This window comes from Maylandia zebra, linkage group LG6 (assembly GCF_041146795.1).
Source record: "Maylandia zebra isolate NMK-2024a linkage group LG6, Mzebra_GT3a, whole genome shotgun sequence".
NCBI classification, from domain to species: domain Eukaryota; kingdom Metazoa; phylum Chordata; class Actinopteri; order Cichliformes; family Cichlidae; genus Maylandia; species Maylandia zebra.
The window spans coordinates 14,843,113-14,864,913 of NC_135172.1; the positions used below are offsets into that span (position 1 = coordinate 14,843,113).

Genomic DNA, 21,801 nt, shown 5'->3' on the forward strand with positions numbered 1-21,801 from the left:
ACATCAGGGGCAGCAGAGCTTTGAGCTTAAAGCTAATTTCATCTGGCTAACTAGCTAACAGGGATAATGCTAGCATGTTCGTCGATGGCTTTCTGATGGTTTTTTAATTCTTATTTTGATATTCGCTGTTTTCACACTCATTTAAAGTCCATACCTTGTACTTCACCATTTTCATTTACTTACTATTAGTAGCGGCCTCTCACAAAGCACATTATATGTTCCCAATTTTTAGTTGAATCTGCCAAAGATAACCCAGTTAGACAGGTATTAAATATTATATTAGCAATATTTATTAATATTCCCAAGTGTAAATTGCCCTATGGAGTTACAAATCAAAGTTAAAAATTTTGGGGACAAACGGGGAAGTTTGGGAGAGAGGTAGACATCTGTTAAACATGGTGGACGCTCTGTCATGGTTTAGGGCGAAATTTCAGCCTGTGGTATTAGAGAGATCTCCAAAATTGATGGAATTATGAACTCAGAAAAGTACCGTCAGGTTTTGGTCCATTAAGCAATATTATTTAGAAAGCATCTGAATGGCAAATGCTTCACTTTCATCATGACAATGATCCCAAACTGACTGCCAATGCAGTGAAAGCATACCTGGATGTAACACTATCAGTCATGTATGTCAGGAAGAGTTCAGGCTGTGTTGAAGAATAAAGGTGGTCATACTAGATTTGACTCTGAAGCTCATTAGAATTGCACAAACTCTGTTTGTGCCTTATATGGTGTATTTCCATGTTCATTTACATATTTCGGTAAATCACTGCACCTATTTTGCGTTTTCATAGCAAAACATAGAGGAATGTCTAAAGACTTTTGCAGTGGTATAAAAAGAAGAGCCCGAGTGACACTGCCCACTAGTTAGTGAAGTGACTCTTATTTTTAAAAAAAACCCAGAAGTCACAGGTTTAGACTGCTATATCATCTGTTTTTCTTTAAATTTGACTATAATTTACAAAATTAACACCACGTTACATTATCAGAAACTAGTGAGATCATAAACACATCTGGAACGTGTGCACTGATGTCATAGAACAACACAGCTGGAGAATTTTTTTCCCCAAAATGGGCTATACAAGGGCGCTCCTTGAGGTCGCCCCCTGCTGGCCATTAAAAAACTTTTATACTTTTTAAACACAAAAAAGGGCCCTCACAAGGAAGGTGCTGTTTTATGTTACAACGAGGGTAAAAAAAAAAAGAGTTTTAAGTAGCTTAAAGAATGTTCTTACTTCCTCTATCAGTGCTGTGGGGGAAAAAGTTAATTAGTTTATTTGGTTTAATCTTATGTGTAATGTTGTGAGTTATCTGACGAGCACTGGATACATCATTGGGTTAAAGTTTGGAGCCCAACACCAGCTTTTATTATGAAAAAAACAACAACCTCAAGCTGCTTCTTTAAGATAAAACAAACAGAAAGGCCGCTTCCTCCTCCTCCTCCCTCTCTCGGACCCAGAGTTGTTTCAGGAACACTTTTTTTTTGCGCTCGCTGCCTGCTGGAAGAAACAGGACAGTCGCGTCCGTGCCAAGGAGAAGGCGTAGACTTCCTTCAAACATTTCCTCTACCATCTCCGCTTTCGTGCCTCAAAGTTTTGTTCCGAGAAGAGTTTTACTTTAAAGAACATACTAATAATTAAAAAACAATCTCTGCCTGATCGCCTTTTGCCTTTGCTTTAACACACCGAAGAGTCCTGCTCTGCGAATCTTCTCGCATCTGAACTTTTTTGGCGACATGGACTGGGGAACACAGCTCTGGGTAAGTTGACAGCTGGCTCAGAAGAAGCGGAGGAGCCTTCTGGGATAAGTCCTTAGAGGACAGCGTTCCGCCTTTTCACTGTTTCTTTAAGTGCGGTGCCCTCTTAATTGTTTTCGTCGACATTCACCGTAGCACACGGTTGTTTTTCAGTAGCTGGCCTTGGCTAAGCAAGACAACAGCAGGAGTCTATCTGTAAAGCCTGCAGCGACAGGATTTCGCAACTCCTGCTGCATACCTTATCATAAGCAGAGGGGAAAGGAGAGGTTTATTACTCTTTTCTGGTGCACTTTTGTGTACACACAGTGAGCTTAGGGTGTGCTCCACCACACACACTGTTTTATCCTCTTCTTTCATATGAGCTCAAACCTGAAATTTTCCTTTGTGACAGGAAGTGTCCTGGCTGCAGATACAAACAGTGCAATGTTTAGGAAAGTATAACCTCCTTGCTCTTGCCCGTGTCTCAGTTGTTGAATCATCAGTACAGTCAGCTCCCTCATCAGTCACGGCACACCAACACCAGCGCCTTCAGTTGGGTGACAGGGCATTTAAGGGACTGTGGCTACAAGCCACAAGATCTAAGGCACTGACTGATAAAGATCTCTCTCAGCGTTTGGCTCTAAAGATCAGAAATCCTCTTCCCCAAAATCCTAAAGCAAAGTTCTGTCCTGCCCGGTGTCACAGAACGACAGGAAATCCTCCCATCTGGAAAGCTCCAGATAGAGATCGTTCACCATCTCTGCTTCTTGAACAGTTCATTGATTATCAGAGTAGTTCCTAGTTAATCAGATGAGTGAAGGTGGCTGCATGTGCCTTTGACTACACATTGTTGTATTTTAGGTCAAAGAAAATGAAAACATTTGGGCACAGCGATCTGAAATGATTGCACAGATAGAGTTAGACTTAGTGAGGCTGATGGCCTGAATCTAATGTGTGTCTGTTCCAAAAGAGTTGAAAGTCATTCAACTGCATTCAATTGCTTGCAGTGGGTTTGGCTGCATACCATAAACTTGGGTGTATGACGCTTCATTGATACTGGAGCAAGAGTTAGAGGCCTAGACCTGAAACGATGAGAAAAGCGTTATTTATTTATTAGTTTAGTGAGTAAATGTCTTGTAGACAAAAGCATGATGTGACATTTGAGAATTCTTTCCAAAATCAGAAGATATTTGGTTTGTCATGGAACATAGAAACAGGTATGATTCTCACGTTCGAGGATTTGAAACCATAGCTTTTTTGCATTAAAATTGAGATAAGCGGTACTGAAATATGAAATTGAGCCTGCACAGTGCAGTGGTTAGCACTGCTGACTCATAGCAAGAAGTGTCCTGAGCCTTTCTGGGTGGAGTTTGCATGCTCTCCCTGTAGCAGTATGCTTTCTGTCCAGGTGTCCCAGCTTCCTCCCACAGTCCAAAGACATGCTGGTGATTCTAAATTGGCTCTTGGTGTGAATGTGAGCATCAGTAGATATCTGTCTCTGTGTGTTATCTCTGCAATAGACTGGGGACTTTTCCATGGTGTACCTCACCTCTTGCCCTATGATAGCTTGGAGAGGTTGAAGCCCTCCCCCTGATTTGGATAAACAAGAGAAGATAGATGGATTGATCCAGTTTTAGGTTAACATGCTCTCTCTCTGTTTGTGTAAACTGAATATCTTGGGGATGAGGAGAGACAAACCCTGGAAACACGTCATGCATTTCTTTTTCAGCTGATTTAATAGTGCTGTTTTAATTCTGGAAGAACCTTCAGCTGTTCCGGCTTCTTGGTTGTGCATCGTCACCATCTCATCAAATTAAATCATAAAAGATTTATTGGGCCTGATTTCAGACACATGCCCTCTAAAATACGCTCAGACATATTAATTGTCTTTGGTGAGCGTTCGACTCTGTGCTTGATGTCAAAATAAAGTCCTGTGGGTTTAGACAATATTTTGTTGCACGGCATAGCTTTGTAATGACCGACTTACTGGCTGCTTAGTTAAAACCACCACCAGTTCTTATTAAATATGACGCAATCCAGAAGGTGTCGAATCACCGCGGAGCCAAGTCAATCGCATGTTGTTCAAAAAAGAAAAAAAATCTTGCAATTTGTAACAAGAACGCATGATGTAAGCAGCGTACTTTGTGCAGAAGGTTCAGCATTTCTATTGTCCTATCAAAGATTTTGATTATTTAAAGCATGAGTTATCCCATTAATAGAAGTGAAACATCTCAGGTCATGTGGATTTAAACTCTTGCTTGAGGACATGCAGCTCTGTCACATTGAAAACCATCTACTTCGCAATCAGGATGATTGTGTGTCCGTGTACGTGCGTTTTGCTTTTTGCCAGTTCAGTTGGAAGAAATCTCCCTGATCACATGATGACACTAAAACAAGCTAGCTGTGGAAAATAGTGGAAACTGACTCGTTCATTTAGGTCATTTTGATAACAAATATTGTACATGTTTGCACAGAGCAGGTAATCAAACTTAAAGAATGATGTTGCTGTGGAATGGTCTCTCTTTGTTGACCTGCCTGCATCCTGCTGATATGTAATTCAGGGACCTAGATATAAATCAGCTACATCACTGCTTCCTCCATTGTGCCCAATTTCTCCTTTATCTTGATCCCAAGTTGTATTGGCATGTAAAGCAATGGTGGTTGTATAAGAAATATTAATTGTATGTTATGCATTTCTGGAAATTACGGCATGTTTATTGATGTAACGCCTATTTTGCACACAGAGCAGTGTAGTACAGTGTTTTAGGACACCACTCATTTCTTTATATTCTACTATGAAAGTTGCAAATGGGTGCAGCGATTTATTAATGTGCAAACATGAATGGAAATACAGTATATAAAGCAAAAGCAGAGTTTGTACAATTCTAACAAGCTTGAAAGTCAATATGTGGTTTGACTACATTTTTTTTAACACCGCCTGAATGGATACACACAAGTATGAAGGCGTAGTAGAGAAGGTATTGCAGGCAGCTTTCTTGTCATTTCTTTCAGCAGTTTTCAGGAATAGTTCTCCAGGCTTCTTAAAGGACTTTCAAAGCTGTTCTTTGGTATTCTGGCTCTCTTTTATTCTGCTCTCTGTCAGGATGAGCCCACACTGCTGGTTGAGGTCTCTGGCGAGGCCAATCCATCACTGATAGTGTTTCATTGTGTGTTTTCTCTATCCTGATATGATTTTAGTGCCTTGGCCGTGTGTTTGAGATTTGACAAATTAAGCATTTGGCAATAAGATGCTTTCCAGATGGTATTGCATGGTCAATCAAAATCTCACTATACTTTTTTGTGTTCATAATTCCATCACTTTTGGAGTTTTGGAAGATGCCCAACACCACTGGCTGAAATGCAGCCCCGAACCATGACATGCTTGACCAATTTTACACCTGTCAAAGTAGGTTATCTTTCAACTAACGAAATGGGAACAAATTCGTTGCAAAGCAAAGTCTAAGTTTTAAATGGTTTCTTTGGTTGAGTTGCCTGTTATATGTAAACACAGCACTGGTTCATCTTTTGAGTTAGGGGCCTTTTTTTTAATCTTTGAATGATTTAGAGAACAGTATTTAAGTGGCTTAACAAACGAAAAAGATTCCTCTGCAAATGCTCAGTTACATTGACTGCAATTTGCTAAAATATTTAACTTAACTTATTTAACTGTGCATTACGTTTTCCAGTAAATACACAGAATCCCACACTGCATATCTTTAAAGGGTGATTTCTATAAGTCATGCTTTAAGTGACAGATTTCCACTTTGGCAAAATTGACATCCACTAAGCTTTCAGCTTTTTCTTTAATTCTTTGCTGTCCATATTCTAAATTTACATTTATCGTATTTTGTAAAAATAACAACAAAAACAATTCTAAAAGAGCCTCTTTGAAAATCTTTGACTCCAATATGTCAATTAAATTCAACATGTATCTAATATTTCAGTGACAGTGTATTCAGTTTTCTGAAAATGGGTATAACATTTAGATAATTAGCTTTATTTGCACGGACAATTTAACATGAAATTCACATTCAAAAGTTGTATGATTTAAAAAAAAAAAAAATTGCAAAGTAAGTAATAGAATTCATAGTAATGCGTAGTAAACCTGCCTGGACGTGGTCTTTAAACACGAGTCGTACAACCCATTTGAGTAAATTACCACTCTGACAAAAGCTATTAATAACTTAGAAGCTGACTTACAAGTAGTTATTACAGTAAATGTTGTTGGGTGGCTTTTATGAGTAGATGAGGTAAAAACCTGACACCAGATCAGCTGCAGTCAGGAAGCACGGCTGCTGCTGGCAGTACTGTGAGGGCAGGACCAGTCAGACTGGTTCCAGGGTTTAGATAGGCCCCTGGGAGCGTCAGTCACAGGGCGGAGGTTCACGCTGAGCTAATCATTATCTCATTCTTGAACGCTCTTTGTCTTACAATCAGTTTCCTTTTGTCACACAAGCATGCACATGTATTCCAGTAAAAGTGAGGTAGTGCAACAGAAGTGGGAAATGCACGCATTAATCTGTGTCAAGAACTCGTCATACACTCTTTAATCTCTTGCATCGAAACCTGCATTAAATAATTCAATCTGATTTCCACGGTCATTTTACTTCCTGGCATAAACTATGTTGCTTTATCATACTTTCCTATTTTCTTATCCCGTTCGCCTCCTTCATGGCCTCTCATATCAAACTGTGTTACTGTGTGATCTCCATTTAGATTCCCCCTCCTCTGAGGACTCTGTATCTGTGTCTCTGGTCCCAGAAGGCCCTCCAGCACCAACGCATGCACTTAACCACACACACACACCACAACAAAGAAAAAGGTGGAGCCCTCCTTTGTGCTTCACAAGAGACACAACAAGGGACCCACCCGTGGGGCTTTATTACGTGTCCCAGACTCTCATGTTTCCATGTAATCAGATTGTTTTCTCCTCCGAGGTGCTTCTCACTGTATGTCATTAAACAGTGTAAATAAAAGCCAGCAGGGCTCCCTTACCGGTCCAACAGGTTTTTGTGTGTGTGTGGATTGATTTGCACAGATGTGTCTAAAGCGAGGGAGGAATGCTGACAGGAGAGTACTGTTGGAGCGCTTTTATTCTCTACTACACCTTCATACTTGTGTGTATCCGTGTGCAGTGAGTTATTCTTAGGCCTCCATTTTCTATTTGTGGCAGATCGACAGCCTGATTAAATGAGTTGCGAAAGGCAATTTAATTAAAGCTCAAACGATTAGCTGAGCCACAGGAAATTAATCAGTGTTCGTCTTAATAAGGGATCAATTTTTGTTGTTTTAATTATTTTTTTAATGCAAAATGGCACAAGTGAATGTTTTCTGCTTATTGTTTTATGAAGGAAATAATTTTGTTGTTTTTAAAAATTTTAATGGGCAAAAAATGAGTTACATGAAGGCATGTTGGACTGTGGGAACTTACAGCCCAACTTACATTGAGAAAAAGACCTAATATTAGCTTGATAGAAGAAGAAAAATTAAGAAGAACAATCAATAATGAGAATATTAAGTTAACTGCAACCCTAAATTAAATGCAGAATATGCGCCTTGTGAAATACATCCCGGGTTGAGCAATGAGTCTCATTTTGTGAACTAATTGTGTAAGTCAAGCAAAAAGGCCAAATATTCTCCAATGTCTGCGCTGTGAGAACTTTTGCTTCCTTTTGTGATTGCAAACTGTGTATTCTGGGCTTTCGTGACCTTGTGTCAGACAAAAGAAACAATTTCATAACATCTGTTATGGCTTCGGAAAATTCTCGTGGGCATTTAAAAGTATTTCCTGACATTTTCAAGAGCAAGTCGTCTCACTGAGAAAATACTCAGCAGCAATGATAAAAACAATAATTTTTTGCAGCCCTGCAGCACACGGCGCTGTGGATGTTTGCTTTATCAGAGTGGCTGTTGGTGAAAAACTCTTTTAAGTCCTGTGTCATAGTTTGCTGAAGCCGTGTTTTTGCTTGTGCATGGTCAGCTTACAGAGTTTTAAAAGGCAATCTGACCTACTGACATGCTATGGCATTTGTATAGTTAGGGAAGTAACAGGATGAGGAAGGAAGGACAATTTCAATGGAAGGAGAAGTTTCCATTGAAATTGTCCAGAAACCAAAGGTGATATTTTGATATAAAACATGTTTCTCTGTGCTGTTCTTCTTTCAGGATCAGTATGATGTCATCGACAAGCATACACAGTCGGGCCTTGACCTGCTGGACCGCTACATCAAATTTGTGAAGGAGCGGTCGGAGATAGAACAAAATTACGCCAAGCAGCTCAGGTGTGGTCCTTCTGAATGTTTATTCATTTTTATATGAAATGGGATCTTGAATTTATTTTTTGTGTGTGCTCTTACCCTATGCATGCTAGTCAAGTGGATGTTTTTACACTTTTCCAACAGAAATCTCACAAAGAAATATGCCAAACGAGGAAACAGGGAAGATCAAGACTGCAAGTAAGAAAACAAAAACTCGTTTCCAGCTCCAGTTTGAGTTGCATTGTTACATTTCTCCATTTCAGCTCTTATTTTTTTATTTGTATATAACATTTTCTTGGTTTTTGAGGTTTTTCTGATATAACCTTTAACTATATACTTTAATGACTGCAGATAAGTTGCAAATGGTGCAAAGTTTTTGCAGAAATGACTGAAGATTGTATGTAAGAGAATGCTGTGATCATGTGGGCTAACATTTTCAAGTTTCACGTTTAGCATCTTTTTTTCTTCTTTGCATTCACACATTCGGATAAAAAGCTTGAGCTAGTGGAGTAGCATGGCACATAATTATATATGATACTAAAAATTGTGCTAACTGTGGTTTGGAGGCTTAAAAGATTTTGAACAGATGGTCCAAAACTATGCTAATCAGTAGATAGCTATAGCTTGGTAGCATGGTAGTTAGCTTGAAGTAATAAAGGCTGCATGTCAAACATAGAGAATATGCAAACCATATACGAAACTATATCATTCTGAGTCTGAAAAACAAAGCAAATGAAGAAGTGCCTTATACCTGAAACTATGATGTCCATTATAACCTCACTCATTAGCATGTAGCGCAACTCAGTTTCTCAGTCAGACGTGCTGCTCGCCACGTCTGGTTTAAAAACACACAGACGGCAATGCAAAAACACTCCAACAGGACTTCAGTAACCAGTATGTGACATGTGATGCTATGATCACTATGTCCATTTTTTAATAGTTTGTTTATTACTTTTTTTTTTTACAACTGCTGTTCAGAGTAGGGTTTGTTTTGTTTTTTTTACCAAATAGTACGTTAAATCTTGACCTTTGGAGCCAACACTTTATCCCTTTGCCATCTTCTCGCAGGTTCAGCAACCATGCTTCATTCCAGGAGATCCTCAACGAGCTCAACGATTACGCCGGGCAACGTGAGCTCATTGCTGAAAACTTGATAACTGGCATCTGTGTTGATCTCTTGAAGAAGCTTCAGGATTTTAAACAAGAACGGAAAACGGTGAGAGAAGGAGGAAGCGAGTGTGAGAGGGAGATAGGGAGGGAGGGGGAGAAAAAGAAAGGAAGAACTGACGGGAAAGTTTGGCAGGTTAAAGACTGATTTGCACACTTTGCCGTCATCATCTTGAACCGCCTGACATTTATTGCATCCTCTTCCTTCCTCAGCACCTGGCTGATGTCAAGAAGGCCCAGCAGAATTTAGAGAGCAGCTTTAAGCACCTAGAAAATGTGAGTCTTGTGTTGTTCGCGGTTTTAGTTTGTTACTGAGCAGATCACTCAAGTGGTACCTCAAGATGAAGATATTCTTGGTAGTAATTCTTATTCTACAGATGTTACAGCAATATCTCAATGACATCATTTTTAAATTGTTAATACTACTAGGGCTGAAATTATTAAAAATAAAGTTTGTGTTTAAGTTTAATATGTGTGTGTTTATGCCTACAGACGAAGAAGCGCTATGCCAAGGAGTGGGCGGAGGCGGAAAAAGCCTCACAACAAGCAGAGAAAGCGGAGTGCGAGGTCTATGCCACCAAAGTCGATGTCGAAAAAGTAAACACACACATGCACGCGCTAGCTTTACTTGAGCAGTGTTTCGTTTTTAGTTTGTTTTTACCACTTTTGGATTTTGTGATATTTTCCCTCCATGAACTTTTACTTTCTGTCTCCCGCTCACCTCCTTGTGTATCCTCCCATCACCTCCGTGCATCTATTCCTGCATTCCACTTTGCATTTTGTTTTGTCTCTCTTCATTTCTTTTTCTTGCTGAACCCTTTTATCCTCCCATCTCTTGTTTCTGTTGTTCCATCTGCCCTTCACTCTGAAAGGCCAAGCAGCATGCCCATGCTCGCACTCACACGGCAGAGGAGTGCAGGAACGACTATGCAGCAGAACTCCAGAAATACAACAAGGAACAGAACAACCACTATTACACCGACATACCGCAGCTCCTCAATGTAAGGCAAACGTATTCATAAAAACACTGTGATGATGTAGCACAAGTGGACAAAGCTAATATGACATATGTCAATATAAACAAAACAATTCAGTGAGTTCATACATTGATGAGTGGCCATTGTAGAAATCAGCAAGTCTGATTGTGAAAGGAGGCCCTTTAATTTGTGCTGTGAACAGAAATTGCAAGGCATGGATGAGCGGAGGATCCGGAGCCTTGCGGATGGCTACTGCAAGTTTTCAGATATTGAGAAGAAGGTGCTGCCCATCATCTCGAAGTGTCTAGAAGGAATTTCTGCTGCTGGGACAAAAGTTAATGAGAAACAGGCAAGTGTGAAATGTTTGTCATATTTTTTTTCTGTCAGGTTTAGAGTCATCTCCACGAAAACACAACTTTAAGCAAAACTTGGAGATGTCACTGTTAACATTTTCGATATTGGTTAGTGGATTGGCCAATCGCAAGCCATTAGCCACTGAGTGTGTTTGGGGTCATGACATCAAGGCTGCAGCCATCTTTTATACTGTCTGACTGTCACACAGATAACGGCTAATTATTAAGCTACAGAATTTCTCTTAACGTCTGGAAAATCCAGATCTGTCATGTAAAACGTTAAGTGAAAAAAAAAAAAAAAACTCTCAGGCTACAAATTGGAAATGAGTCACTTATACAGAAATTCACCTCTTCACTGTTTTTACAGAGGGGTAAAAATGTACCTAAATGCATTTACTTCTGACCAGCGTATGTAGACAGCATCTAGTGGAAGGAATGGTGGTTTTTGACTTTGATGTTGCTTTTTAGCTGTAAAATTTGTAAAATAAAATAAATAATTAAATAAAAAGATTAAACGCCTCTAATTGCTGCACTTAAAAATCCAGTGTCACTGCCAACCCTTTTAAGGTCTCCGTTTGTTGCTTTGATGTGACTGAGTCTATTTCTTTGTTTTGTTCTCTGGAGGACTCTATTCTGGTCATCGAGCAGCACAAATCTGGTTTCGAGCCACCTGCAGATGTGGACTTTGAAGACTACTCCCAGGGCATTAAATCGGCAACCTCAGAGTCCAGCCTCAACCCGCCAAAAGTGCGCGGCCTGATCTGGCCGTTCAGCAAGAAACACAAGGTGAACTTGTACCGCACTCTTCTCTTCTGCATGTAAAAACCTGAATATCATTTCTAATCTGGGCTAAGATGATCCCAACATTTTTAAAAAGATGTGTAGCTAACTTAGTTAGTTTTGTTAGTCTTTCCTAAAATAGTACATGTTTTTACATTATTTTGAAATGAAGACACAGAGTTGATTTCACGATTGGGCATGCTAATCAACTTACAAAGACACTCTTTTTCTTTTGCCTTGAGTTATTTAAATATGGAGCTTGAAATTACAAATCTCATCAGGATGTAACATAAACCTTGTTGTTAGTATTATAGAGAGAATTTTAACCTGACAGGCAGTTTGTTTTTGTGTTGCAAGTCTCTGAAATTGTGATGAAAGACCTTTTTTTCTCTACAGACCTTTATGACCTTTTATACTGTAATACAGAAAGCACAGCCCATTTCCTTTCAGTGTCCCATTAAGCCACTGCATGGAACAAAAGCAGGACCTCCCTTAAGTGGAATGCAGCCATCATTAAGGCATCTGTGTTTTCCCTGCTGTGACGTGTCAAGTTATGAAAAAGGTCTATTATCCAGCAGACTGCAGGAAGAGCTTCATTCTGTATTTTCTTTTCATCAGCAGGTCCCATTCAAAGTCCATTTACAATACAGTGTTAGTCAGTCTCTCAACACTTTTACAGAGTTAATCTCCAAACTCTAGAAACAGAAAACCTGCAGGTGCTCGATGCAGTGTGGGACTCTGGCTCCTGTCAACCTTATCAAGAATTGCAAATACGGTCCTGTCATAGTCTTATAACAGCAGTTTCGAACAAACGCACACACGCATACATCAGACTCAGCTCACATTCCACTCATGTCGTACCCCACTACCCCATTGCCTAGGGGGCCGATTCTGATTCCAGGCTGCTGCACAGACATGCCCCAAACATATTTCTCACTGTCCCTCTTTACACACATTATTTCAAGCTGTGCACCTCTTTCACCCGCTCTCTCCCCTTTCTTCTTTTCTCATTACCATTGTTATTTTATCCCTCCTATTCTCTGCTCCCTTGCTCCTCCACCTTGTCTTGTTCTGTTCTCCATCTTCCCCTCCTTCTTTATTCCACCCCAACCCTCAGCCTCTGTCAAACTCAGGATTTCCACCTTAAAGACATTAAACAAATGTTGCTTGGTGAGTGACGCCCCCGTCTTGGTTCACGTCTGACCTCCATCCCCTCGCTTGCTGTCGTGTTCACGCCCTTGTTTTGCTGTCCTAATCTGTTTCATGTACACAAGCTTTTGTTGATATTGTATCTGTGCGTTCCATGCCATGTGTTTGATGTGTACCTGCCTCATAGTCTTTGTTTCTTTCTGTCTAGATAATGCAAGCTCACAAGCAAATGGTAACAATTATGATCACTACATAGAGGGTATACCGGTAGAACTTGATCTGGTGCTGGATTCTTTTCAAGGGGAAGTGATATATAAGGAGTAACTCCACACTAATTAATGCTGCACTGACCTTTGTGGGTAGAAAGCACAGACACCCTTGCTGTCAAGTTATCCCAGTAGCCACTCAGTAAAAAATGTCCCCTATAGACCACCACAATAATAAAAGAGACAGAGAACTGTTAAGAGGACATAATCAATTGCAAAGAAGTTTAGTTTTTACTATTTTGATCGCTCATCGCAGCTGAGGGGCATATCTGTTTCCGTTTGACAGCTTCTGTTCGTGACTGACCCCACTTTCTTGCGCTTAGCTACAGTTCAGTTGGCTTTCAGTACCTTTGACCCCTACAAAGCAAGGAATTTACTTTCTGCTTGACTTTAGATTCCTGACACAGGGAGGCATCTGCTCCAAGTCATGTCATTCAGGAAATAAATGTCACCGGATAGCTGGTTGATGTTGTACTTCCTCCAACTCTTCCAGTCACTGCTTGCAGGGGGATGCTGCAACACATTACACTGCTCATAATTAAGGAACACTTTGAAAATACATCATATCTCAATGGGGGAAAAAGTCATACTGGATATCTATACTGTAATGGACTAGGTAATGTGTTAGGACTGAAAGGTGGCCACATTGTGTGATGGAAATAAAAAATTATCAATCTACAGTGGGCTGAAAAAATGAGGTGGCAGGCGAGTCCATTTTAATTGCAATTTCATTTAATTGCAAGAGCTCAGAATGGCACTCAGTAGTTCGTTTGTATGCCTGACAACATCCTAATGATGGGTTATTACCTGGGGGATCTCCTCCACGATCTGGTCCAAGGCATCGCTGAGCTCCTGGACAGTCTGAGATGCAACCCAGCACCACTGGATGGACTGAAACATAATGTCCCAGTTCTGTTGGATTTAGGTCAGGTGAGCTTGGAAGTCAGTTAATGGTATGAAGTCTTTCAACTTCTAGGAACTGCCTGCATGCTCTCACACATGAAGCCGGGCATGGTCTCGCACCAGGAGGACCCCAGCACCCACTGCACTGATGTAGGGTCTGCCAGGTGATCCAAGGATATCTAATAGCAGTCAGGGTGTTGTTGCTTAGCCTGTATGGGTCTTTGTGTCCCTCCATGGATATGCCTGTCCAGACCACCAAATCGGTCATCCTTAACAATATTATGGGCAGCATAACACTGTCATGGCCTTTCCAGTCCAATGGCCTCCTCCTCCTGTTCCTCCTTGCAAAAAGGAGCAGACACTGGTCCTGCTGATGGGTTAAGGACCTTCTACAGCCCTGTCCAGCTCTCCTAGAGTAACTGCCTGTCTGCCGAAATCTCCTTCATGCTTGTGAGACAGTGGTTGGAAACACAGCAAACCTTCACGCAATGGCACATACCGATGAGCTATCGTGAGACTACTTGAGCAACCTCTGTAGCGTCCAGGTATCACCTCGTGGTACCAGTAGTGACACTGACCTTAGCCAAATGCAAAACTAGTTAAAAAAGCAGTCAGAAAAGATGAGGGGAAAATATCAGTGTCCTCCACCTGTGAAACAATTCCTGTTTTTGTAGTATCTCATCGTTGCCCCTCTAGTGCACCTGTTGTTACCTTCTTTAAAAACAGAACAGCTGAAACTGATTAAACCCCCCCCCCCCCCCCACCACCACCACCACCCCCCGCTAGTTAACTGAGCACGTCATTAGCCAAGAAGTTTAAATGACTTGATGCTTTTCTCTCATTTAAAAAGTGTTCCTTAAATATTTTGACCAGTATAGATGTAAACTAGAGCTCCTTCCACAGATGGGAACTATTTCCTCCAGTCATATGTGTATATAAACTACAGTTAGGTCCATAACTATTTGCACAGTGACTAAATTGTTGTCATTTTTCTTGATACATCGCAGCTGAGGATTTAAATAAAAAAAAAAAAAATCAAGATGTGATTGAAATGCAGACTTAATTAATCCCCTACTTTAACAAAAGTATGGCATTAAGTGTTTTCGAATTACAGACATTTCTTTTTTCCCAAAGCTCAAAAGCAATTGTTGAGTGACAAGCATAGCCACAGGAGGGCAGTTTCCTCTTTATCTTACGATTTAAAAATAAATTGAGTTGATCACAAACATTGAACTTGTGTTCAGTTGTTTACTGGAGCTCTCGGTTCAAAACCAAAAGAGATGTGATGGAACATCATTAGGTTTATTTTGTTTTTTCAGCCTATCAGAGAGACCAGAAAAAAATCACTGACAAACCTATCAGCACATAAAGCCCTGAAAGACCACAGAAGACCACTGAAATGGATGATTAAATAATTTTTTTAATGGGTAAGAATAACTTCTCAATATCTAACCAAGTCACGAACATTCAGAATCCCAGGTGTTCTCTAATGTGTTAGATATGCTTCAGAGTAGCCTTATCTAAGTCAAGAACAAGAGACGCCTTCGTGAATAAAATACGGGGCATTTACAACATAGCGCAAACTACTAGTTACATTCAACAACAGAAAGGCAAGATTTAACTTAAAAATCATTAGACAGATAAAACCAAGATTAACGGAGAGAAATCGCTCATGATCTGAAGCATACACATTATCTCTCAAACATGTTGGGGGCAGTGTTATGGTATGGGCATGCAAGGCTGCCAGCGGAACTGGGAAACTAGTGTTTATTGATGTTGTGCCTGCCGACAGAAGTGGCAGCATGAATTCTGAAGTATACAGAGCCATACTTTGCTCAGATTCAGCAGGTTCACTGAGCAGATAGCTAATAACCAACAACACACTGCAAAAGCAAACCAAGAATTTCTCAAGACAAAAAAATTGGATATTTCTAAATACACAAGTCAGGTACGTGATCTCAAAGCAACAGAGAACGCATTTGAGTTACGGAAGACAAAACTGAATGCACAGAGACCCACAAACAAACAGCAACTGAGTGTGGCTGCACTAAAGAGCATCTCAAGGGAGGAAACAGGGTTTCAGACTCCAGGCAATCATTGACTGCAAAAATAACTACATGGAAAAACACTATATGACTAAAATTTCTAAACATCTAATAGAATACATTTGTTAAACCCCTTTGAATTAAAACTGAAAGCCTGCACTTCAATCACATCTTGATTGTTTGATTGTAAAATCCACTGTGGTGGCGTGCAGAGGAGAAATTACAAATGTTGTCATTGTCCAGATGCTTGGAACGGCCGTACCTTTATAATTGTGTGAGCATGTAGCCTGTTTGAAGAAGAGAAGAAAGGTGCTGTTAGCATAATAGAAACGTGTCTTTTGAATCCTTTGGTAGCTCCAGGCAGTATCCAGGTACAGAGAGGGCGAGACAGCGCGAGTGCAGCTTTCATTTATCACTGACCGTGGGAAAGGAAGCTTCGCTTTGTGGGGTAATTTTCAAACAACACCAGTTCCCCGCGCTCCTAAAGCCACATGCCATTTAATTTACGCTATTATAAAGACGTTCTTATTATATAATTAATAAGCACACTTGTTTTAAAATGAAAGCGCAAGTAAGGAAGTGATGAAATAACTAATTGCCACAATAAAGAGCTCTGTAAAGGTCGGGCTGCATTGTGGGAGTTGGGCTGGTAGTGAAGCTTGTTTCTGGGCTCCCGTCTCATCAGTTCAATAAAATATTTCTCAGTTTTATTAGAACGCCTCTGATGGTGGAATGGCTGTTTTATTGCCAATATTGTAAATGTATTCATGTGTCATTTGCTTCCACCCAGCGCTGACGGATGCACATTTGAACAGCACATCATGTCATAATTTTATATAAACCAGAAAATGCTGTGTAACCTGCAGATCCCAGTCGTCTTCTACACCTGCTGGTGCATTTCTAGATGCTCCACCCTAAATGAGATTTAGCTTTTGTAGGCGATTCTCCAAGAGCAGCAGCTCGCTGCGTTTACTGTCCATTTACTGTTTCTGGACATGGAAAGTTTTGAAACACAGTCGCTGTTATCAGCATTAGTACTGGTGGCACCAGCGTGGGTTATGCTAGATAAGAGATCTGAAAGGAAATAAGTGATATGGCATTACACCTGTAATCACAGTCGGGTGTGGTGTGTGGAAAAAGGCCTAGTGGGCAGTGCACGCAGGGTTCTCAGTGTGGTTGCAGTTACTCTTTAATTCCCCCGATCAAATGCTGTTATCTCATGGGAAAATCGACTGTTTTTGTTTTTGTTCTATTGAGGACGTCCTCTGAATTTTCTCTCTCTGTGATGACATACAGGTATGTAACATTTAAGGTGAAACATTGAAGTAAATTCAGATCAATTTAATTTAAAGATTTATTTTACATACTATTTACAGTATATGTATATTATAGCTTGACCATCCAATCCAGGAAAAAGCTTAATAAAAAGTTACAAAATATGACATTTTAACCTGGAGGTTCACTTCACAAATATATTAAAAACAACAGTGAAGACAGCCAAAGTGGTTTTTATTAACTATCATGTATAACGAGTGCGCATAAAGCAGTAAAGACCCAACATTGATTGTTGCTGCTCCAGCTGTTTCCAAAAATAGATTGGACTAGATTATTGAGTCCAAAGTCCAGATTAACATTTGTTTAATGTTAAATGCTTGTGCATGTAGGCATAAGGAGCTCCTTACCTTTTCTAACTACGCTCCTTCTCCTACTTTTTAGTAGTTTAAAACATATTTCTTTTAAACTGGTGTGCCAATATTATTATTATTATTATTGTCTTACTGTAGAATCAGTAGTGCTGGCACTTTACCTTCCAGTGTAGCTTAACACAACACCTGCTACCTTCACAGAAGTCCTCGCTCTTCGTGTAAAACACTTTTTGGTTCGTAAACTAAGAACCAAAACCAGCAAGAAAGTCCCAGTATCATAAATCATACAGGGTCATATTTTTCCCAATTAGGCACATTCCTAAAAACGTATAATATAAAACAGTATTCTGTAGTTTGCATTTGCATTGTGTGTCATATTTTACTTGTTTGCTGTGCCTCTTTGTTATATTGTCTTTTAAAATTTACTATGTGTAATGAATTGAATCTTTTCTGCTACTTAAATGCGTACTTGTATACCATCACAGGAGAGAGAGTCGGCCTTGTTCTGTCTGTAAACTGTTCATCCAGTATAAACTGTAAATGCATTATTACTTACTGGGTTTTTACTATAAATGTCTCTCCCTCGTTTCTGTTTCCTTAACTAACAACCTGCATTTGCTGCATTAACCTGTGTGTGTGTGTGTGTGTGTGTGAAGATGTCTGTCTAGAGGTGGGAAAGATGAAGACAGCCGGTGGTCAGAATTCATATGATTGTTGTATACGTGATGCTCAGGAGATTTAACTGTTTGCGTGTGCGTTTCCGTTGTTGTTGGTGTCGTGTGTGTGTTTGTGTAGCAAACTCCTGCAGAAGATTACTCTCACCTTCCTCCGGAGCAGAGGAAGAAGAGGCTGCAGACGAAGATTGACGATATCCACAAAGATCTGCAGAAGGCACAGGACCAAAGGTGAAAGCGTCGGCAACACTATGACAGACGTCTCTGAAAAATGCTTTTGACTGTGACAGACAGCCGAGTGCGAGCTCCTTTGTGCATGAACTAACTTTGAAATGAAACGCGGCTGCCCGAGGCTATATCTCCCACACATGCTTCTTGTTTAAACCAAAACAGCAGCAAATATATAAGAGAGAGAGAAATGCAAAGTCATCATTTCATATCTTAAATAAATGTGTACTTCTAACTTTGTGGAAGCTTAAAAAGGTTATTTTCTGTTTGAACGTAATAGTACCTAGAGCTCATGTCAGCTCCATTAATAGATAACAAAATAACTTCACCAAGCTCTGACCCCGACCCCATTCAACAGCTTTGCAGTGATTTAAAACAGCAGCTCAACAAGTGTTCTCAAAAAGACTTCCTTAAACATCACATTCCCCAAACATTAACACCTCTCTCTTCTTGTTTCATCACTTTTGTCAGTGAAGCCCTGGAGAAGATGAAGGGTGTGTATGAGCAGAATCCACAGATGGGAGACCCCTCCAGTCTGGAACCTCGGATCCTGGAAATGACCAAGGACATGGGCCGCCTGAGGGGAGAGCTCGCCAAATACGAGGTTATCGCGCACATACATATGCACACGCAAGCTAATACCGTACTGTATTTTGGGGCAATTTTCATAAACATTTCAAATCTTCATGTTCTTGACAGACGTGGCTCTCAGAAGCTCTGGGAGGAGAGGAATCTCCATTTCCTGTCAACAACAACACAGAGTATGGGTAAGTTTAAAGGAAACGTACGAGGAGACTTCCAGTTTGCTTAGCTTAGCTTAGCTTGATGTAAATAGCACAGTACTAAAGAAATGTAGACCACCTGTCATAAAAAGAGAAGAAACTGTCCAAAACACGTTTAAAACTGAAATCACATATTTATGCTTATAGAAAATCATAATTTTCTAGTTCGGTGATCAGATTTGTGACAAAAAAGTTTGGCTGGGCCACTGAAGATGTTCACATTTTAAACTTGGCTGTGGTGGTCTGACGTTTATGTGACTTTTTTCCCCTCTCAAAAAAGCAAGGCACCTCCTTAGGAGCTATTGCTTGATGTAATTTTAAAAAGTCACATGGCCATCACATGACAGTTGTCTGAATCAGGGGTGCCTTGTGTCCTGAGTCAACTGACTGCTGGCTGTAGCTTGATGTCTGCCTTTTAGACACTGATACCAGTTACCTTAGCGTGTGAACATTTAAAGTGAAACAGAATGAGTAATCTTTTTTTTTTCCATCTGAGGACGAGCATGTCCAGCAGGGTAACACATGATCCTGATGCGAACATCTACGCAGAGTTCGATGAAGAGTTTGATGAAATAGAAAGTCCTATTGGCCAGTGCACGGCTCTGTACAGCTTTGAAGGTGAATTTTATGACTGACATGAAACTTGTTAATAAATAGGTCTCCATTTAGCCTATTATACATCTCTTACTTGGGTGTTTATGTGCAGGCAACAGCGAGGGCACCGTTTCCATTAAAGAGGGAGAGCTATTGAGCATAATGGAAGAGGATAAAGGCGACGGATGGATGAGAGTCCTTAGAGCCAGTGGAGACGAGGGCTATATACCTTCATCCTATGTCAAACTCGCATCCTAACTTCCATCACAGAGCTTGTGATGGAAGTTAACAGCCAAAGGTGAACACAAAGTCATTCCAGATAATTGGAGCTGCTCTCTACATCTTTTATCTCAGCTAGTGATGTGTATGGAGAGATGAAAGTGAGTGATTATAAAGCTTGTTATCGAGGCTGATCGCAATATCATACACTCCATCTCTGCTCGCCGTGGCAGACGTTGCCTCTAAACGCAGACGGACGACACTTTGACTTTTATAGATCTCAGCTCTTTTAAAACAAAAAACCCCAAAACTTTTGAATGTATGCCTGAACATTTTGTCACGTGTGAAGTGACCACTCCTGTAACATACTTTGATATGTTTATGGCAATGTTTGTATCCATCCACTTGACTTTCCCACTAATGATTTGAATTAACCTGCTGAACCTTTTCTTGTTTTAACACCAACTATTTACCCAATTCCTTCATGTGAGAGGATAATGTGAGGGTTTTTTATTATTATTGTTATTATTATTATTTAGAAATGTGATGTTTAATTATTTTAACTGAAAACCACTACTCAGTAGGGAGTGCACAATGACCCTCCCAGTAGACGGTGAGAGGAAAGGATAGGTTTACGTGTGTTTATGGTCTGTTTGGAACAGAACTCGGGCTCCATGTGAAGATTAGTCATTTTTCTCCATGGCTTCACCAACCGGTTATTCAAACACTTTCACTTTGTTGCTGACTCCTCCTGACCTGATTCAGACATGCCGCGACAATGATGGAGACAGTCACGCTATGGAAGTGTAACTATACTTTTGAACATTTAGATCTCGCAGCGATTGTCATGCAGAGCACAGCGTCTCTGTCTGCACGGTGCCTCTCAGAGACCTGTAGCTTGCCCGTCACACGCAGGCCCTGACAGCGAGCGAGATTTCTCTTCTAGATTGGGAATGGGGAAACTGCAGAGGTCTGTCTTAATCTTATTGGAAATTAATAACTGACTTGGCCAGATAACGAAAGCACAATGGTTGTTGCTGTCTGGGGCATTTTCTGGTGAGTCAAGCAACTCACAAAGAGCCTGTGCGCGGTCTAATCCGGCGCACGCTCCTCGGTTAACCCGTGGCATGCGTTCAGGCTCGTGTCGCGTAAAAAGTGATGTTACACATTCTAACATAGTGACGTTTACAGAAGTGTCCATGAAGCTGTCAGAATAAAGGAAGGTGGCTGAAAGGGGGCTTATGCAGGATCTGAGTACTGTGAAGACAGACTTTTTAAACCATGTGAACCTATCCTTTGTCTTCACACCAGACATTGTAGTTTCTCTGTGACAGAGGGTTGGAAGGGAACTTGCTTTGCGGTGCTTTTTGTGAATTAAAGGTTTGTCCGAAGCGAAAGGAAAAGTGCTGGCAATGAAAGATCAAAGTTGTGAAAAAAAAATGCAGAGTTTATTAATTTTTGATCCCTGTGAATTGCTTGTGTTTGAGGGTGCAGCTTCACTGGCTTTATCATATCTGTTAATACAAATGTGGTCTACAGGCAGTTTTTGGCGGTGGTCGGACTCACGCTGGAAGGGTTACAGCTCTCATGGTCAGCTGTTTGCTTTCTGTTTCTCATATTCTCAAATTGTTTAAACTGCATGTTTCCTGAATGTTTGCCTGGTCAGATTGTCTAAAATGAGGTCCTTTAAAAAGCAAAACTCTTTCCTTTTCTTTTTTTCTTTAAACTTGAAATGCCGATGGCCCCGTTCAGCCAATATTATGAAGAATCACGGCATCAGTGGAAAGGAAATGAGTTTTATGATTCACCTCCTCACTGGAATCCCTCCCAACAGCTATCAAATATTTCTAAGATCAAATCTGAAACGTTTAAAGATGAGCCACATAAGGTTTACGCACGTCTTCTCCAGCACTCTGACCCGCACGAGTAAATGTTTTCTCAACATTCAAAAGGAATCATTGTCATTTTTTAAAAGAAAATGTTTGTATTTACTTGTATCATAAAAAAGGAAAAACATTTGTCTCGT

General features: G+C 40.4%; 1 protein-coding gene across 2 annotated transcripts; it reads left to right on the top strand.

Annotated features, from left to right (window-relative positions):
* Positions 1-1,466: 1,466 nt before the first annotated feature.
* On the top strand, positions 1,467-21,791 carry LOC101487139 (cdc42-interacting protein 4 homolog). Of its 2 annotated transcripts, XM_023154208.3 has the most exons (15): positions 1,467-1,759; positions 7,901-8,016; positions 8,137-8,190; positions 9,061-9,208; positions 9,373-9,435; positions 9,652-9,756; positions 10,032-10,160; positions 10,339-10,485; positions 11,114-11,275; positions 12,627-12,650; positions 18,074-18,183; positions 18,652-18,784; positions 18,880-18,947; positions 19,459-19,580; positions 19,669-21,791. In XM_023154208.3, the coding sequence occupies exons 1-15, from the start codon at positions 1,736-1,738 to the stop codon at positions 19,812-19,814; spliced, it is 1,551 nt and encodes a 516-aa protein (XP_023009976.1). In that variant the 5' UTR covers positions 1,467-1,735; the 3' UTR covers positions 19,815-21,791. The 2 variants fall into 2 exon arrangements, with proteins under 2 accessions (XP_023009976.1, XP_004569148.1); XM_004569091.6 differs by lacking the exon at positions 12,627-12,650 and having other exon boundaries at positions 1,470-1,759.
* Positions 21,792-21,801: the final 10 nt, after the last annotated feature.